Source organism: Nomascus leucogenys, chromosome 2 (genome assembly GCF_006542625.1).
Source record: "Nomascus leucogenys isolate Asia chromosome 2, Asia_NLE_v1, whole genome shotgun sequence".
Classification (NCBI taxonomy): Eukaryota; Metazoa; Chordata; class Mammalia; order Primates; family Hylobatidae; genus Nomascus; species Nomascus leucogenys.
Genome location: NC_044382.1, coordinates 147,299,648 through 147,317,353, shown reverse-complemented (window position 1 = coordinate 147,317,353; position 17,706 = coordinate 147,299,648). Strand labels below are relative to the sequence as shown.

Here is a 17,706-nt window from a genome sequence, read left to right as displayed (position 1 = left end):
TAGCTGACCTCCTTATGTGAGGCCAGTTTTAATTAAGGCACCAAGAACAAAGAAAAATATGGTTTCTTTTTTTGAGGAGCTCTTGTTCTTTGGGTTCATGTCTGCAAAGCTGTTACCTTGGTGATGTCCAATGAAGCCTCCTCCCCTGCTCCACCTTATCCTCAAAACTCTGGGTCCCTTCTCCAGGTATGTGAGCCGGGTGCTGGTCTATGACCTGGCGAGGGACCGGAAGTGGTATTTCCTGTGCAACTCCTGGCTATCCATTGATGTTGGAGATTGTGTCCTTGACAAGGTGTTTCCTGTGGCCACGGAGCAGGACAGAAAACAATTCAGGTACTTTATTTTTGTTTTCTTTATTTTTGAGATAAGGTCTTGTTCCGCCACCCAGGCTGCAGTGCAGTGGCACGATCACAGCTCACTGCAACCTCGACCCCCCTGGGTCAAGCAATCCTCTCACCTCAGCCTCTCGAGCAGCTGGGACTGCAGGCATGCACCACGATGCCTCGCTTTCTTTTTCTTTTTCTTTTTTTTTTTTTTGTTAAGTAGGGACGGGTCCTTGCTAAGTTGCCTAGGCTGGTCTCGACCTTCTCAAGAGATCCTCCCACCTCAGCCTCCTGCATAGCTGAAACTATAGACACACACCACCATGCCCAACTGTTTTTGTAGAGATGGGGTTTCACCATATCGCCCAGACTGGTCTCAAACTCCTGGGCTCAAGGGATCCTCTGTATCAGCCTCCCAAAGTTTTGGGTTACAGGTGGGAGCCACTGTGCTTGGCCATGCCTGGGATTTTTTTTTTTGTTTTTGAACAGAGTCTCACTCCGTCACCCAGGCTGGAGTACGGCGGCATGATATTGGCTCACTGTGACCTCTGCCTCCTGAGTTCAAGCGATTCTCCTGCTTCAGCCACTCAAGTAGCTGAGACTACAGGTGCATGCCACCATGCCTGGCTAATTTTTGTACTTTTATTAGAGATGGGGTTTCACTACATTGGCCAGGCTTGTCTTGAACTCCTGACCACAAGCAACCCTCTCTCCTTGCCCTGCTAAAGTCCTGGGATTACAGGAATGAGCCACTGCACTCCGTCATGCCTGGGATTTTTTTTTTCTTTTTTGAGACGGAGTCTCGCTCTGTCGCCGAGGCTGGAGTGCAGTGGCGCTATCTCGGCTCACTGCAAGCTCCGCCTCCCGGGTTCACGCCATTCTCCCGCCTCAGCCTCCCGAGTAGCTGGGACTACAGGCGCCCGCCCACTGCGCCCAGCTAATTTTTTGTATTTTTAGTAGAGACGGGGTTTCACCATGGTCTCGATCTCCTGACCTCATGATCCGCCCGCCTCAGCCTCCCAAAGTGCTGGGATTACAGGCTTGAGCCACCGCGCCCGGCCCATCCCTGGGATTTTTAACCACTGTACTCCAATGATCTAACGGTAACAAAACTAATAGTATTTTAGCTATATTATTATATTAAAATTACAGCAAAAATAACAATGCTGACAGCGATTGAATATTGACCTATATGCCAGCTACTGCCCCAAATGCTATACGAAATTATCACTTTTATTACTTTCAACAATCCAGTGAGGTAGGTTCTGTTATTATTACTTGCCCCAATTTACAGACAAGTCATCTAAGGTACAAAGAACAAAGTAACTTGCTCGAGGTCACACAGCTGGGAAGAGGGCCGTCTAGAATTCTAATCTAACTTCCAGAGCCTTCATTGTTAACTCTAGGTGATGCTGCTAAGATGCTGTGTTTCGTCTATAAAAAAAAAAAAAAACTGGGGGGCCGGGCGCGGTGGCTCATGCCTGTAATACCAGCACTTTGGGAGGCTGAGGTGGGCGGATCAAGGGGTCAAGAAGTTGAGACCATCCTGGCCGATGTGGTGATACCCGTATTTACTAAAAATGCAAAAAAAAAAAAAAAAAATAGCTGGATATGGTAGTACACAGCTGTAGTCCCAGCTACTTGGGAGGCTGAGGCAGGAGAATCACTTGAACCCCGGAGGCGGAGGTTGCAGTGAGCCAAGATCATGCCACTGCACTCCTGCCTGGCGACAGAGCAAGACTCCGTCCAAAAAAGAAAAAAAAATGTGGCCTGGCGCGGTGGCTCACACCTGTAATCCCAGCACTTTGGGAGGCCAAGGCGGCCAGATCACTTGAGGTCAGGAGTGTGAAACCAGCCTGGCCAATGTGGTGAAACCCCATATCTACTAAAAATACAAAAAATTAGCCAGGCGTGGGGTGGGCAGCTGTAATCCCAGCTACCTGGGAGGTTGAGGCAGGAGAATTGCTTGAATCTGGGAGGCAGAGGTTGCAGTGAGCCGAGATTGTGCCATTGCATTCCAGCCTGGGTGACACAGCAAGACACAAGACACTATATGAAAAAAAAAAAAAGTGTGAACAATCTTAGAAACAAATCTCTGCCTCTCTTCCTCCTTCTCATCCCAAGAACGACCCACAGAGACCAGTTTCCCCCATTCCTGTCTCCCTAAATGCCTGTCTCTCTGTCCCTGCGTGCCTGCAGCCACCTGTTTTTCATGAAGACTTCCGCGGGCTTCCAGGATGGACACATTTGGTATTCCGTCTTCAGCCGCTGCGCTCGCAGCAGGTTCACCCGCGTCCAGAGGGTGTCCTGCTGCTTCTCCCTGCTGCTGTGCACCATGCTGACCAGCATCATGTTCTGGGGGGTCCCCAAGGACCCAGCTGAGCAAAAGATGGACTTGGGTAATTCCCAGTGTCATGGAGGTCAGGGCTAGTGGCTGGTGGACCTGAGCCTTCACTGCTCCAGCAATGCCACTGCCATTCCAGAGTCCCAAGACCATCCTCCAGTTCAGTGATCCACTAGCAGGACTTACAGAACCCATTGTACTCATAGTTACGGTTTACTGCAGTGAAAGGATACAGCTGGAGCGGTGGCTCAAGCCTGTAATCCCAGCACTCTGGGAGGCCAAGGCAGGTGCATCACCTGAGGTCAGGAATTTGAGACAAGCCTGGCCAACATGGTGAAAACCCATCTCTACTAAAAATACAAAATTAGCTGGGTGTGGTGTTGCACACCTGTAGTTCCAGCTATTCAGGAGGCTGAGGCAGGAAAATCACTTAAACCCGGGAGGCGGAGACTGCAGTGAGCTGAGATCTCACCATTGCACTCCAGCCTGGGCAAAAAAATGCAAAACTGCAACTAAAAAAAAAAAAAAAACCAAAAAAAACAAAAAACACAGAAAGGATACAGATTAAAACCAGCAAAGGGAAGAGACTCATGGAGTAGGGGCCAGAAGAGACCAGGCACATAGCTTCCAGCATCCTCTCCCAGTGGAGTCGTGGATGGTGCTGACTTCTCCTGACGGTATGTGAGAGTGCACATGGAGTATTGCCAACCAGGAGCACTCACTCCAGCCTTGCAATTCACAATATTTTTTTTTTTTTTTGAGATAGAGTTTTGCTCTTGTCATCCAAGCTGGAATGCAGTGGTACGATCTCAGCTCACTGCAACCTCTGCCTTCCAGATTCAAGCAATTCTCCTGCCTCAGCCGCCCGAGTAGCTGGAATTACAGGCACCCACCACCATGCCCAGCTAATTTTTGTATTTTTAGTAGAGAAGGGGTTTCACCATGTTGGCCAGGCTGGTCTCCAACTCCTGACCGCAGGTAATCCACCCACCTTGACCTTCCAAAGTGCTGGGATTACAGGCGTGAGCCGCCATGCCCAGCCACTATTCAGAACTTTTACTGGGGCTCCAACATATAGGCATGGCTGACACCCACTTGGTTGGACTTTGCCTCCAGCCCCTCTAGAGGTCCAGCTGACATCATATGGTCTAGGCCCCCACCTAAATCTCATCATTAGCACAGACCATCCGGTGTGACCCAAGACCCTACGGAAACAAAGACATTCTTGGCAGTCAGGACCTTCCAAGGGCTGAGTGGTGACCTCCCAGGCATTGGGCAGGGTTAACCCTTCACTGCCCAGCCACCTTCCACAAGGGGTAGACGGGACTGGGCTCTGGGTGGTGGCCTCTCCCTTTGACCCCTTCCTTCCCTTTCCCCAGGTAAAATTGAACTCACCTGGCAGGAGGTGATGATTGGCCTGGAGAGTTCCATCCTCATGTTCCCCATCAACCTCCTGATTGTTCAGATCTTTCGGAACACCCGTCCCCGGGTCGCGAAGGAGCAGAACACTGGGAAGTGGGACCGGGGGTCCCCCAACGTGACTCCCTCTCCACAGCCCGTGGAGGATGGCCTTCTGACACCTGAGGCAGTGACCAAGGCAGGTCCTCAACCTCAGCTAGCCTGGGGGGTGCTCTAGCCTCAGCAGAAGTGGGAGTGAGGCCTGGGACTTGAGGCCCAGCAGCCCTGTGTTGCCTGGCAGCATGAGCTGCCAAAATTCGTCAACTGAAGACACACATACACATGCAACGTGCATGCACCCATGCATCTGTACATACATGCACGCACAAACACATAGGTGCACATATGCATATGTGCACACACATACACACACAAAGACACACAGACACGTACATACACATGTGCACACACGCATACACCCACATACTTTTTGACTATCTACTATGTGCAAAGAATTATGCCTTCGTGGTAGACTCCCAGGCTGGAAGCCCATGGACGAGACTCCCCGCTCTGCATTGATGCAGTCAATAAGCTTTCATTGAGCACCTACTGTGTGCCACGCTTTGAGGAGTACAGCCTGGAATGAGTTCAGACCCTAGAAGAGGGTTTAAGAGCTGACAAATGGAAGCTTAGGGAGGTCACTATCACATCTCAGTGGGCGGAGCAGGGGTCCCTACACAGGTTGCCAGGCCCAGGGGGTGTGCTCTTGACCCCTGTGCTGCACCCCTCACCTTGGTTCATGGCCCCTTTCCCCACCAGGATGTGTCAAGGATCGTCAGCTCCCTCTTCAAAGCTCTCAAGGTGCCATCCCCCGCCTTGGGCTGGGACTCAGTGAACTTGATGGACATCAACAGTCTCCTGGCCTTGGTGGAAGATGTCATTTGTCCACAGAACACATCAGGGCAGGTGTTCTGGGAGGAAGCCAAAAAGAGAGAGGACCCCGTAACACTCACTTTGGGGTCATCACAAATGAAAGGTAAGCCCTGGGTATGTCTGTGCCAAGAGAAGCCGCATTTTGGGGCTGGGTGGAGACACAGCAAAGGGGTACATCAGCATCACTAGGGGACCAAGAAGTTGTCCCCGGGTCTCCCTCACCAGCCTCTGCTTGAACCACCGGCTGTGCCCTCCCTCTATATACCTCAGGCACCTACTGTCCCTACAATGCCAAGCTGCCTTCCCACTAACGGCCTTCACACAGGCTGGTCCTTCAGTCTAGAATGTTCTTTCTCCTCTCTTCGCCAGGCCAATACCTGCTGAAATTTTAGTTTTGACTTAAGCATTCCTTCTTCGGGAGAGCAATCCAAGCCTCTAACCTACCCTAGGGCCTCTGGCCACACGCTCTTTAGCTCCCTAAGCTTCTTGCATTTAACCTGCTTGTGGCCAAGTAATCAATCAGGTGAGAATTGTTTAAAAGCCTGCACCATCCTCCTGGAATGTGAACTCCGTAAGGTGGGAGCCATCCATCTGTCTTTTGTCTTATCTCCATTTGGAAGAACCATGTCTGGGTCCTGGATCTGCCACTAGCCAGCTGTGTGACCATGGACAGGTGACCTCTGTTCTCGATGCCTCAGTGCCTTCTTCTGTAGAGTGCTGGGGTGCAAAGTTGAACTCGATCCGTGCCTGAATGTGTGGGGCAGGACGCAAGACCACAGTCAGGGCAGTAAAAACCATAAAGGAACCTGGAATCGCAGACGGGAAAAGTTATTCCTTTCTCTATTCGTTTTCAATCCTCCTAATTAAGTAAATGGCTGGGAGCACTGGCTCACGCCTCTAATCCCAGCACTTTAAGAGGCTGAGGCAGGAGGATTGCTTGAGGCCAGGAGTTCGAGACTGGCCTTGGCAACATAGGGAGACCCTGCCTGTATAAAAAGTTTAAAAATTAACCAGGTGTTAGCCAAGCACGGTGGCTCACGCCTGTATTCCCAGCACTTTGGGAGACCAAGGTGGACAGATCACTTGAGGTCAGGAGTTCGAGACCAGCCTGACCAACATGGTGAAACCTCATCTCTACTAAAAATACAAAAATTAGCTGGGTGTGGTGGTGCACGTATGTAGTCCCAGCTACTTGGGAGGCTGAGGCAGGAGAATCACTTGAACCCAGGAGGTGGAGGTTACAGTGAGCCAAGATCATGCCACTGCACTCCAGCCTGGGCAACAGAGCAAGACTCCATCTCAATGGGCACCTGTAGTCCCAGCTATTTGGAAGACTGAGGTGGGAGGATCCCTTGAGCCCAGGAGTTTGAGGTTACAGCAAACTGGTTTGAGGTTACAAGTGCCACTGCACCCCAGCTTGGGTGACAGAGCAAGACCCTAGCTCTAAAAAAAAAAGGGAGAAAGTCTCAGTTTGGTGCGACTGTGTCTTTAATGCCTCTCTAACCCTCCTTAATCTGTTTGGCAGAGATAAAGATCTCAAATTCAGAGCTTTTTGCAACAGCAACCAGCTAGAACCCAGTAACACTGCTTTGTTTTCATTAAACAAATGTATGTATGGCATATTATTCTGGTTTCAATTAGTCTCCTGGTTCCCTTCGTGCCCCTTTCCTGTCCATCTTCCCATTTAGAGCAGTGCCGTCCAGCAGAACTTTCTACAGTGATGGAAATGTTCTGTGGAACATGGTGGATAGTTGTGTGGGTTTAGAATGCTACCATTTTTAATACACAAGGGTGGCCACTATCTAAACCTTCTTTAGAACACAAAAGTATGGTTTATAGAATAAGCAATTTGAATTCATAATTCTTGGCCCCACCCCTGATAGAGTGACTTGCACCTGTAGTCCCAGCTACTCGAGAGGCTGAGGCAGAGAATCGCTTGAACCCGGGAGGTGTGGGCAGCAGTGAGCTGAGATCGCATCACTGCACCCCAGCCTGGGTGACAGAGCAAGATCCTATCTCAAAAAAAAAAAAAAAAAAAATTAGAATTTGCCCCAGAGAGCTGGGTTTGGGCTGCTTAAGGAGGTCATCCCTGCTTCCACTAGATACTTGACTTCGAGTTTGGGGGTTTTGGCATTCACAGCTGGACACACTGGACCTTAAGAACATGAACTCTGGAGTCGGCCAGAACCTTGGGATCTCCCAGCTGCAGTAGCAGTGGTGCAACTTTAAACAAGTTGCTCAACCTTTCTGAGACGTCATTTCTTCCCTTAGAAAATAGAGGTGTTGCTGGGCGTGGTGGCTCACGCCTGTAATCCCAGCACTTTGGGAGGCCGAGGTGGGCAGATCACCTGGGGTCAGGAGTTCAAGACCAGCCTGGTCAACATGACAAAACCCCGTTTCTACTAAAAATAAAAAAATTAGCTGGGTGTGGTGGCACATGCCTGTAGTCCCAGCTACTCGGGAGGCTGAGGCAGGAGAATCACTTGAACCTGGGAGGTGAGGCAGGAGAATCACTTGAACCTGGGAGGTGGAGGTTGCAGTGATCCGAGATTGCACCACTGCACTCCAGCCTGGGTGACAGAGCAAGATTCCTGTCTAAAAAAAAAAAAAAAAAAAAAAAAAAAAAATTGGGGTGTTAAAAATTAGCTGGGTGTGGTGGCACATGCCTGTAATTCTAGCTACTTGAGGGGCTGAGATAGGAGGATTGCCTGCACCTGGGAGGCAGAGGTTGCAGTGAGCCACGGTCACACCACTGCATTCCAGCCTGGGTGACAGGGTGAGACCATGTCTCAAAGTAAAAAAATTAAAAATAAAATAGGGGTATTGATCCACCTAGCTCGTTGGCTTATTGTGAGGGCTGAATAAGATCGTAAGACATGTAAACTATTTAGATCCCAGTGTGACACAAAGCAGGTATTCAGTAAGTGGTGTTATGATTGGCAGTGATGTTATCTTTCAGAAACATTAGCAGAAGCCTTGCAAAATAAAGTGCTGACTTGGAATCTTCAGCTGAGGCTTCAGTGAGGGAGCCCCAGGTCAGGAGGGTGAGGGAGGAAGCTGTGAGTCAGAGGAAGGTAGGTGTTGACTTCACCATAGCCAATTACCCAACACCCCAACCTACTCTGAGTCAGGGCTGGAGATGTGTCTACCTGGCTGTAACCAAAATGCAGGTTTAGCTGCTTTGCCACTTGCAGAGTCAAATTAATCAGAGTGAGATCTGGTATTTAAAAAGTGACTTTTGACCGGGCACGGTGGCTCACGCCTGTAATCCCAGCACTTTGGGAGGCCAAGGCGCGTGGATCACGAGGTCAGGAGATTGAGACCATCCTGGCTAACACGGTGAAACCCCGTCTCTACTAAAAATATAAAAAATTACCCGGGTGTGGTGGCGGGCGCCTGTAGACCCAGCTACTAGGGAGGCTGAGGCAGGAGAATGGTGTGAACCTGGGAGGTGGAGCTTGCAGTGAGCAGAAATTTTACTACTGCACTCCAGCCTGGGCGACAGAGTGAGACTCTGTTTCAAAAAAAAAAAAAAAGTGACTTTTTTAGCTGGACATGGTGGCATGTGCCTGTAGCCCCAGCTACTTGGGAAGCTGAGGTGGGAAGATCACTTGAGCCCAGGAGGCAGAGGTTGCAGTGAGCCAAGATCACGCCACTGCAGTCCAGCCTGCGGGACGGAGTTAGACCCTGTCTCAAAAAGAGATTGAGGTCGGGGGTGGAGAGAGAGAGAAGTGACTTTTTATTCCAAAGCTAGCTTAGGGGAAGAAGTACAGGCTTCCTAACTTAAGGATATCACTACACCTCTGAGGCAGAAAGCAGGGATTTTAAAAGGAGACTTGGCCTGACTGGCAGGGAGGGGAGGAAGCAAGCCAGGCGGGGGTCGGCCTAACACACTTCAGTGAATTAGAATTATCTACCGGGAGGTCCAGCTGGCGCCTTCCTGGGCGGGGCTAGCCTGTAAAAGTGGCTGAAACTTTCAAGATGGGAGAGAGTTTCGTCGGAGGCGTACTTTGGGTTGCAGACGGACTGTTGTCTCTCAAGGCAACCTCCAGGTGGGAGAGTGTTCTGCCTTGGAGATGCTAAGCACAGTTAGAGAAGCTTGTCCGGTAGGTGAAGGGAAGATACAAGATTATAACTGCATTTCTTTTTTTTTTTTTTTTTTTTTGAGACGGAGTCTCGCTCCGTCATTTTGATCATTTTGAAGCTGTGTGGCTTCATCTCATCGTTTGCTCTAATTTTATATGTTTGAGATGTTTTATAATTTTTAAAAAAGCTAAAAACACAAGATTAAGGATTACACTATATTGGCCGGGCATGGTGGCTCATGCCTGTGATCCCAGCACTTTGGGAGACTAAGGCTGGCCGATCCCCTGAGGTCAGGAGTTCAAGACCAGCCTGGCCAACATGGTAAAAATCCATCTCTACTAAAAATACAGAAAAAAAATTAGCTGGGCTTGGTGGCGGGTGCCTGTAATCGCAGTTACTCGGGAGGCTGAAGTAGGAGAATCACTGGAACCTGGGAGGCGGAGGTTGCAGTGAGCTGAGATTGTGCCACTGTACTCCAGACTGGGCGACAAGAGCAAAACTCCATCTCAACAACAACAACAACAACAAAAAGGACAGGATTACACTATATTTGGCACCAGACAAAACAGGGTTTAAATTCAAGTCTTACCATATTAAAGCATTTACATTAAAATACTCTGGGCCTGGGGGGTGGGGGAGTGGGGGGGTGAGGGCGGGCACTGTGGCTCACGCCTGTAATCCCAGCACTTTGGGAGGCTGGGGCGGGCGAATGACCTGAGGTCAGGAGTTTAGGACCAACCTGGCCAACATGGTGAAACTTCATCTCTCTACTAAAAATACAAAAATTAGCTGGGTGTGGTGGCGTGCGCCTGTAGTCCCAGCTACTCAGGAGGCTGAAGCAAGAGAATTGCTTCTTGAACCCAGGAAGTGGAGGTTGCAGTGAGCTGAGATAACACCACTGCACTGCAGCTGGGGAGACAGAGTGAGACTTCACAGCAAAAGGAAAAAAAAAAAAAAAAAGAAAATTCCAAGGGAAGAAAAGAGATGAGACAAGATTGGCCAAATATTGGTCATTTTTGTAGCTGGAGTGATGAGCATGGGATTCTCCTCTGTTCTCTTGATGAGTAGGGAAATTTGAAGAATGTCTCTGATAAAAGTCTAAAAGAGAAACATCGAATCCTAACTGGCTGTGTGACCCTAAAACCTTACTCCGTCTCTTTGAACCTCAGATTTCTCAGGGCTTGGCACATAGCAAGCATTTCATACTCAGAAGCTGGTACTATTACTGTTGTGTTTTGTGGGGGGAGGTTTGTTTGTTTTGTTTGGAGACAGGGTCTGGCTTTGTTGCCCTGGCTGGAGTGAAGTGGCGCCATCATAGCTCACTGCAGCCTCGACCTCCTGGGCTCCAGCGATCCTCCTGCCTCAGTCTCCCGAGTAGCTGGGACCACCTGCACATGCTGCCCCACCTGGCTGTTGTTTGTATTGCAGCTGGTTTGCTCTGTGACTCAGCACAAGCTGATTGCTTTCTCCTTTGTCCTCCAGAGAAATCGCAGAATCCCAAGCCCAAGGCGGCACGGAGAGGCCCCTGGAAGGACAGTGCCTACAGGCAGTGTCTCTACCTTCAGCTGGAAAACGTGGAGCAAGAGCTGCGGCTGGTGGGGCCCCGAGGCTTCCCCCAGCCCCACAGCCATGCCCGGGCCCTCAGGCAGCTGCAGACACTGAAGGGCGGCCTGGGGGTACAGCCGGGCACCTGGGCCCCTACACATGCCAGGTAATCCACTTCCCTGGGCGCTGAGTGGGTGCCTGCCTGCCCCAGCCTGGGCGCCTCCGGAAAGGGCATTCTCAACAAACTTGGAAGGATGTCCACCCAGACCTCCCCAGGCAGAAACAATGCAGGATTGCTGCACGCATTCAGGGAGGCCGGATTTCAACAGGGCTATTTGCTGGAAGGCACTCAGAGCCCTTTGTACCGCACATTACAGTTAACAACAGTGTTCCTGTGGGCTGTTTCCCATCTGTGCACTTCGCTCTTGGACCGGCTCCTCAACTTCTCAGGCTTAGTTTCCTGATCTGTAAAATGGGAATGATGACGCCTATCTCTTGATTCAAACTTAAAACAAAATGCATTTTTTAAGATAACCAGTGAACTTTGAATACAGACAGGTTACTAGGTGACATTTAAAAATTACTGTTAGTTTTGTTGTGTGAAAACAGCATCATAATTCAGTAAGAAAATGGCCTTTTTTTTTTTTTTTCTGAGACGGAGTCTTGCTCTGTCACCCAGGCTGGAATGCAATGGTGCGATCTCGGCTCACTGCAACCTCTGCCTCCCAGGTTCAAGCGATTCTCCTGCCTCAGCCTCCCCGAATACCTGGGATTACAGGCGCACACCACCACATCCAGCTAAATTTTGTATTTTTAGTAGAGATGGGTTTTCACCACATTGGCCAGGCTGGTCTCGAACTCCTGACCTCAAGTGATCCACCTGCCTCAGCCTCCCAAAGTGCTGGGATTACAGGCGTGAGCCACCACGCCTGGCAAAAATGGCCACTTTTGAGGTGCGTTCTGAATTGACTAGGAATTATTTTGTATTATGTCTGGAATTTATGTTGAAATTTTCTAGCCAAAAAAAAGAAAAAAACAAAACAGGGCTGGGGGGCAGGTGAAATAAGTATGACAAGGGGTGATAGTGGTTGCCAGCTAATAAACACAGGTGTTCCCTGTGCTGACTAGTTTTTGTATGATGAGAAATTTTCTTTTTTTTTTTTTTTTTTGAAACAGAGTCTTGCTCTTGTCGCCCAGGCTGGAGCACAGTGGCACAATCTCGCCTCACTGCAACCTCCACCTCCTGGGTTCAAGCAATTCTTCTGCCTCAGCCTCCTAAGTAGCTGGGACTACAGGCGCCCGCCACCATGCCTGGCTAATTTTTGTATTTTTAGTAGAGACGGGGTTTCACCATGTTGGCCAGGCTGGTCTCAAACTCCTGACCTTGTGATCCGCCCTCCTTGGCCTCCCAAAGTGCTGAGATTACAAGCATGAGCCACTGCGCCCGGCCGAGAAATTTTCTTAACAAAAACTTAAAACAAAATTATATGGTATCTGCCTTCTAGGCTTGCCCTGAGCAATAACAGCAAATCTGTGTATAGCGTTTAGTGCGGAGACTTGCCCCTACTAAGCACTGAATAAATGTAACTGCTTTTACTCCATAGACTACGGCATATCCCTTTGAGATACGTACAGATTACAGAGAAGGAAACAGAGGGTCTGAGAGGTCCAGGAGCTTGGCCAAGGTCATGCTGATCGGAGTAGAGTGGGGTTTGACCTTGAGCTTGCCGGGGGGTGTAGCCACCCTAACTATGTCTGTCCACCTCCTTTGCAGCGCTCTTCGGGTGAGCAAACCCCCTCAAGGCCTGCCCTGGTGGTGCATCCTGGTGGGCTGGCTCTTGGTGGCGGCCACCAGTGGCGTGGCGGCCTTCTTCACCATGCTCTACGGCCTGCATTATGGGAAGGCCAGCTCCCTCAGGTGGCTCATCTCCATGGCTGTCTCCTTCGTGGAGAGTGTGTTCGTCACCCAGCCCCTGAAGGTCAGGACCCTGCCCCAGGCACCCGCCCTCCTCCCCTCCACCCATCCCTTCCCTACGGCCAGCAGTCTCATCCCTGGGCTTTCATTCCTTAATTTATCTGTTCAACAAATGAACCTGGGGCACCCTTTCTGTGCAGGCCCAGGGCAGGAAAAAATAGTCCTGTCATATTACCCAAGGTTACCCTTGCCCTAGATCACATGTATACTTATAAATAAGACCCTATTTCCTCAATGTTAACATCCATTTGATCTTGAGACAAGACAACAATTTATGTAGCTACTTATTCTTTTTTTTTTCTTTTCTTTTTCTGAGTCTGCTTGCAAGGGAAAAGACAGCAATTTAAAGGAATTTTCCCTTTGGAAAAAACACCAAGTCATTATATGTGTGCCTCAGTTAGAAGCTACTCTCCTATTTCTGAGATGTAAAATTACACAAAAGAACATGTTAGGGTTGAAAAAATTCTGGCTCAGCATGGTGGCTCAACGCCTGTAATCCTAGTACTTTGGGAGGTTGAGGTGGTAGGATCGCTTGAGTCCAGGAGTTTGAGGCTGCAGTGAGCTCTGATTGTGCCACCGATCTCCAGCCTGGGTGACAGAGCAAGACGTTGTCTCAAAAAAAAAAAAAAAAAATTCCTTGGTCAGACAGCTTCCATGAGACCAGCTCCTGTAGATCTGTCAGCCTGGTATGGTGGAAAGAAAAAAATAAAGAAATAAATAAAACCTAAATCCAGGCGTGGAGCAGAGGAGGCAAGGGGCACAGTTTCCCTTGGAAGGAGTCAGGCAGTGGGCAATCCCTGAGGAACCCCTAAGGGGAAGAGATACTGGGTTGGGGTGTAGGGGAAGCCACAGAAAGGAGGAGATATTTAAAGCGAATCTTGGTTGGGCACGGTGGCTCACGCCTGTAATCCCAGCACTTTGGGAGCCTGAGGTATGTGGATCACTTGAGGTCAGGAGTTCAAGACCAGCCTAACCAACATGCAGAAACCCTGTCTGTACTAAAAATACAAAGTTAGCCAGGTGTGTTGGTGCATACCTGTAATCCCAGCTAGTCAGGAGGCTGAGGCAGGAGAATCACTTGAACCCGGGAGGCAGAGGTTGCAGTGAGCCGAGATTGCGCCATTGCACTCCAGCCTGGGCAACAAGAGCAAAACTCCATCTCAAAAAAAAAAAAAGAAAGAAAGAAAAAGAAAAAAACTACAAAATTAGTCGAGCGTGGTGGTGGGTGCCTGTAATCCCAGCTACTAGGGAGGGTGAGGCAGGAGAATCACTTAAACCCAGAAGGCGGAGGTTGCAGTGAGCCTAGATCATGCCATTGCATTCCAGCCGGGGCAACAGAGCAAGACTCCATCTCAAAAAAAACAAAGCTTATCTTTACACCTATGGGACTTTGCCAAATCCCCTCTCGTCCCACATTCTTCCCTGAACAGCCTTTATCATGAGACTCAAAAAACATCCGACACCTCCCTGCAACACTAGGCTCGCAGGGTGCTAAGAACGGGGCTGCGTCTTGAGCCTTTCTGTTCCCCAACCGAACCACAGGATCCTCCTGTGTTTGTGCAGAGTAGGTGCAGAGATCACGTGGCTGAGGCCTTGCAGCTGAGACCATGCACCTGAGCACATTTCTTAATACTGGAGGAAAGGGAAGGAGCAGGGTGGGGCAGGACCCCTGTGCTGAAAGCCCAGGGGGAGAGCAATTCTCCTTGCAGAGAGATCAGGGAACCCTCAGGCAGGTGAGCAGTAGTAGGTGGGAAGACTCAGGGGAGTTCTAGGACTGGCCAGTCCCCCGTCTGGTCCGCAAGCCAAGGGCTTGCGGTCCAGCTTCATGACCACCTCCCGTCTCTGCAGAAGGGAGCTGCATTCCCGCAAAGCACAGGGCCCTTTGCAACACACAAACGTGGGCCCAGTCCCCGTGCGCTAGCAGATAAGCGGTTGAGAGTTACCAGAGTGGGTTCGAGGATCTCCCTGGGTATTTTTCAGGTGCTGGGATTCGCTGCTTTCTTTGCACTGGTCTTGAAGAGAGTGGACGATGAGGAGGATACGGTGGCCCCGCTGCCAGGACATCTGTTGGGCCCAGGTAATATGCCTTGGTGGCTGGAGGCAGGTCTGGCCAGCTGTGGCCCTGATGAGGCTCAGTGAGCCCTGCAGAGTGCAGCCTGTCGGGGGTCCTGGGCCTTGGGCCAGCTCCCCAGACCTTTGTTCCTCATCAGCCTTTCACCCCCAGTTCGTGAGCCATCCCCAAAAGAGCCAGGAAAAAAGTGACCCCATCGTCTCCTGAGTGTCTGTGTTTGTTCCTTCCCTGGCATTTCTCCATGACACCCAAGTATGACCTGCCAGCTAGAAGAGCTGCCTCAGGGACGAAGCTGTCCACATGAGCAGTCCTTCTGTGTGTAATTCCAAGCAAGCAGCTTTCTTCTCTGAGACTCAGGGCCCTGGGCTTTAGAACAGAAACTAAAACAACAATCGGTTTACAGATGGGCTGCAAAAAGTGGCCGCAAATTAAGAATTTTAGGACAAAGCTCCACAAACTACAGCTGAGGGGCCACATCTCTCCTGCTGCCTGTTTTTGTAAATAGAGGTTCGTTGGAATACGGCCACACTGACCCCTGCTTTAGGAGGCCACTGGCCAGTTCCCATCCTCCTGGCCTGACTTCTCACTTCCCAACCAAAATTCCCAAGGGTGGTGACAATAATCACAAAACAAACATGCAAATAAAACTGAATCAACGTGGAATCATTTAGGCAATGGTCTTGCCTTTCAGGGAAAATAAAATAGAAACAAACAAACCAAATGCCGTGCACGTGCTTCACAGTACAGCGTGGGAAACTCTTCAGGGCCTGTATGCTTCCATTCCAGGACAGCGTTTTAGATTTGCAGATCCAAGAGGTCCATTAAAATCTTCTCAATTCTCCACAGAGATGCCAGGCTCCAGACCATTAAATATTCATTCAGTCACCCCTTTGGCAAGTCCTCAGGGAGCTCTGGCTGCGGGCCAGGCCTTGTGATGGCTTGGGAATATAATTTACATAAAATTCACCCATTGTAAGTGCACAATTTATTGATTTCAGTAAATGTATAGGGTTATGTAACCATCACTGCAATTCACATTTAGAACAGCTTCGTCACGCCACAACGTTCTTTGTTGCCCATTTAAAGTCAATCCCCACTTCCAACCCCGGTCCCTGCCAACACAGCACCGATTGCAGGGGACAGGTTGCTGCCCTTGGAATGAACAGCCCATTTGGGGAGATGGCATCAACCAAGTAAATTCACAGGTAGACCTATAAGTGTGAATTATGGTAAGAAATAGGGTTGGGCAAGATCAAGAGAGGGCAGGCCTCTCTGCTGCGGTGGTGCCTAACCTCTCTGCTGAGAATGGGGGAAGGGAAGGACTGTACACCGAGCACCTGCAAAGGCCCCGAGGTGGGACAGTGGTGTCATTTTACTGCAACCATTTTATAGCAACCATTCACAGTGTGTCTGGAGCATGATGAGTTAGGGGTGGGGGGAGAATGGTTAGAGATAAGGGTAGAGGGGGTGGGCAGCAGGTTGTCAGGGTCTTATAGGAGCTGGGGCAAGGCTGGGATGTGGAAGGCCTTTACGTAGGAGAATAATTATCTGTTTTATGATTTGTGTGTGTGTGTGTGAGACAGAGAGAGAGACAGAGTCTCACTCTGTTGCCCAGCCTGGAGTGCAGTGACATCACCTCGGCTCACTACAACCTCCACTTCCCGGGTTCAAATGATTTTCCTGCCTCAGCCTCCAGAGTAGCTGGGATTACAGGCACCCACCACCATGCCCGGCTATTTTTTGTATTTTTAGTAAAGACGGGGTTTTGCTATGTTGGCCAGGCTGGTCTCGAACTTCTGACCTCAAGTGATCCGCCCGCCTTGGCCTGCTAAAGTGCTAAGATTACAGGCGTGAGCCACTGGGCCCAGACTGTTTTGAAAGAACAGGAGGCAAGGCCCAGTGGCTCATGCCTGTAAACCCAGCACTTTGGGAGACTGAGGTGGGCAGATTGCTTGAATTCAGGAGTTTGAGACCAGCCTGGGCAACATGTGGAAACCCCTTCTCTACCAGAAATACAAAAAAATAGCCGGGCATGGTGGTGCATGCATGCAATCCCAGCTACTTGAGAGGCTGATGTGGAAGGATTGCCTGAGCCCGAGGAGGTCAAGGCTTCAGTGAGCTGTGATGGCACCTCTGTACTCCAGCCTGGGCAACACAGCAAGATCACGTCTCTACAAAAAAAAGTAAAATTAAAAACATTTTATTTTTATTTTTTTTATTAAAAAAAATTTGTTTTTGAGAAAAAGTCTTGCTTTGTCACCCAGGCTGGAGTGCAGTGGTGTGGTTTTGGCTCCCTGTGTAGCAGGACAAGCCGCAGACAAAACTCCTCAGATACCGAGTTAAAGAAGGAAGGGGTTCATTCGGCCGGGAGCATCGGCAAGCCTCCTGTCTCAAGAGCCGTGCTCCCCAAGTAAGCAATTCCTGTCCCTTTTAAGGGCTCACAACTCTAAGGGGGTCCACGTGAGAGGGTCCTGATCGATTGATCAAACGGGGTATGTGACTGGGGGCTGCACGCACCGGTAATCAGAACGAAACAGAATAGGACAGGGATTTTTACAATGCCTTTCCATCTAATGTCTGGAATCTATAGATAACATAACCGGTTAGGTCAGGGGTCAATCTTTAACTACCAGGCTTAGGTCAGGCAGGCCCAGGCCTGGTTTCGGGTCTGGTTCCTTGGTTTTGGGTCTGGTTCTTAGGCGCCGGGCTACCTGCCTTTAGTTTCGCTTCTCTTTTCTGAGTATAAAACAATATAAAACAATATGAGAGGATCTGTCTCTCTTCTCTCACCTGCAACCTCCACCTCCTGGATTCAAGTGATTCTCCTGTCTCAGCCTCCTGAGTAGCTGGGATCATGCACCACCACGTATGGCTAATTTTTGTATTTTTAGTAGAGATGGGGTTTCACCATGTTGGTCAGGCTGGTCTCGAACTCCTGACCTCAGGCGATCTGCCTGCCTCAACCTCCCAAAGTGCTGGGATTACAGGCTTGAGCCGCCATGCCTGGCCTTAAAATGAAAAATAAATAAAT

At 49.8% G+C, this 17,706-nt stretch overlaps 1 protein-coding gene across 1 annotated transcript in view; it reads left to right on the top strand.

Annotated features, from left to right (window-relative positions):
- The window catches only part of LOC100586182 (polycystic kidney disease protein 1-like 2), a 120,368-nt gene that overhangs the window by 68,411 nt on the left and 34,251 nt on the right, over positions 1–17,706 (top strand). The window contains exons 27-33 of the mRNA XM_030823728.1: positions 187–333; positions 2,523–2,722; positions 4,047–4,264; positions 4,885–5,101; positions 10,567–10,795; positions 12,404–12,608; positions 14,585–14,681. Coding sequence (XP_030679588.1) covers positions 187–333; positions 2,523–2,722; positions 4,047–4,264; positions 4,885–5,101; positions 10,567–10,795; positions 12,404–12,608; positions 14,585–14,681 — 1,313 coding nt within the window. The remainder of the gene's footprint in view (positions 1–186; positions 334–2,522; positions 2,723–4,046; positions 4,265–4,884; positions 5,102–10,566; positions 10,796–12,403; positions 12,609–14,584; positions 14,682–17,706) is intronic.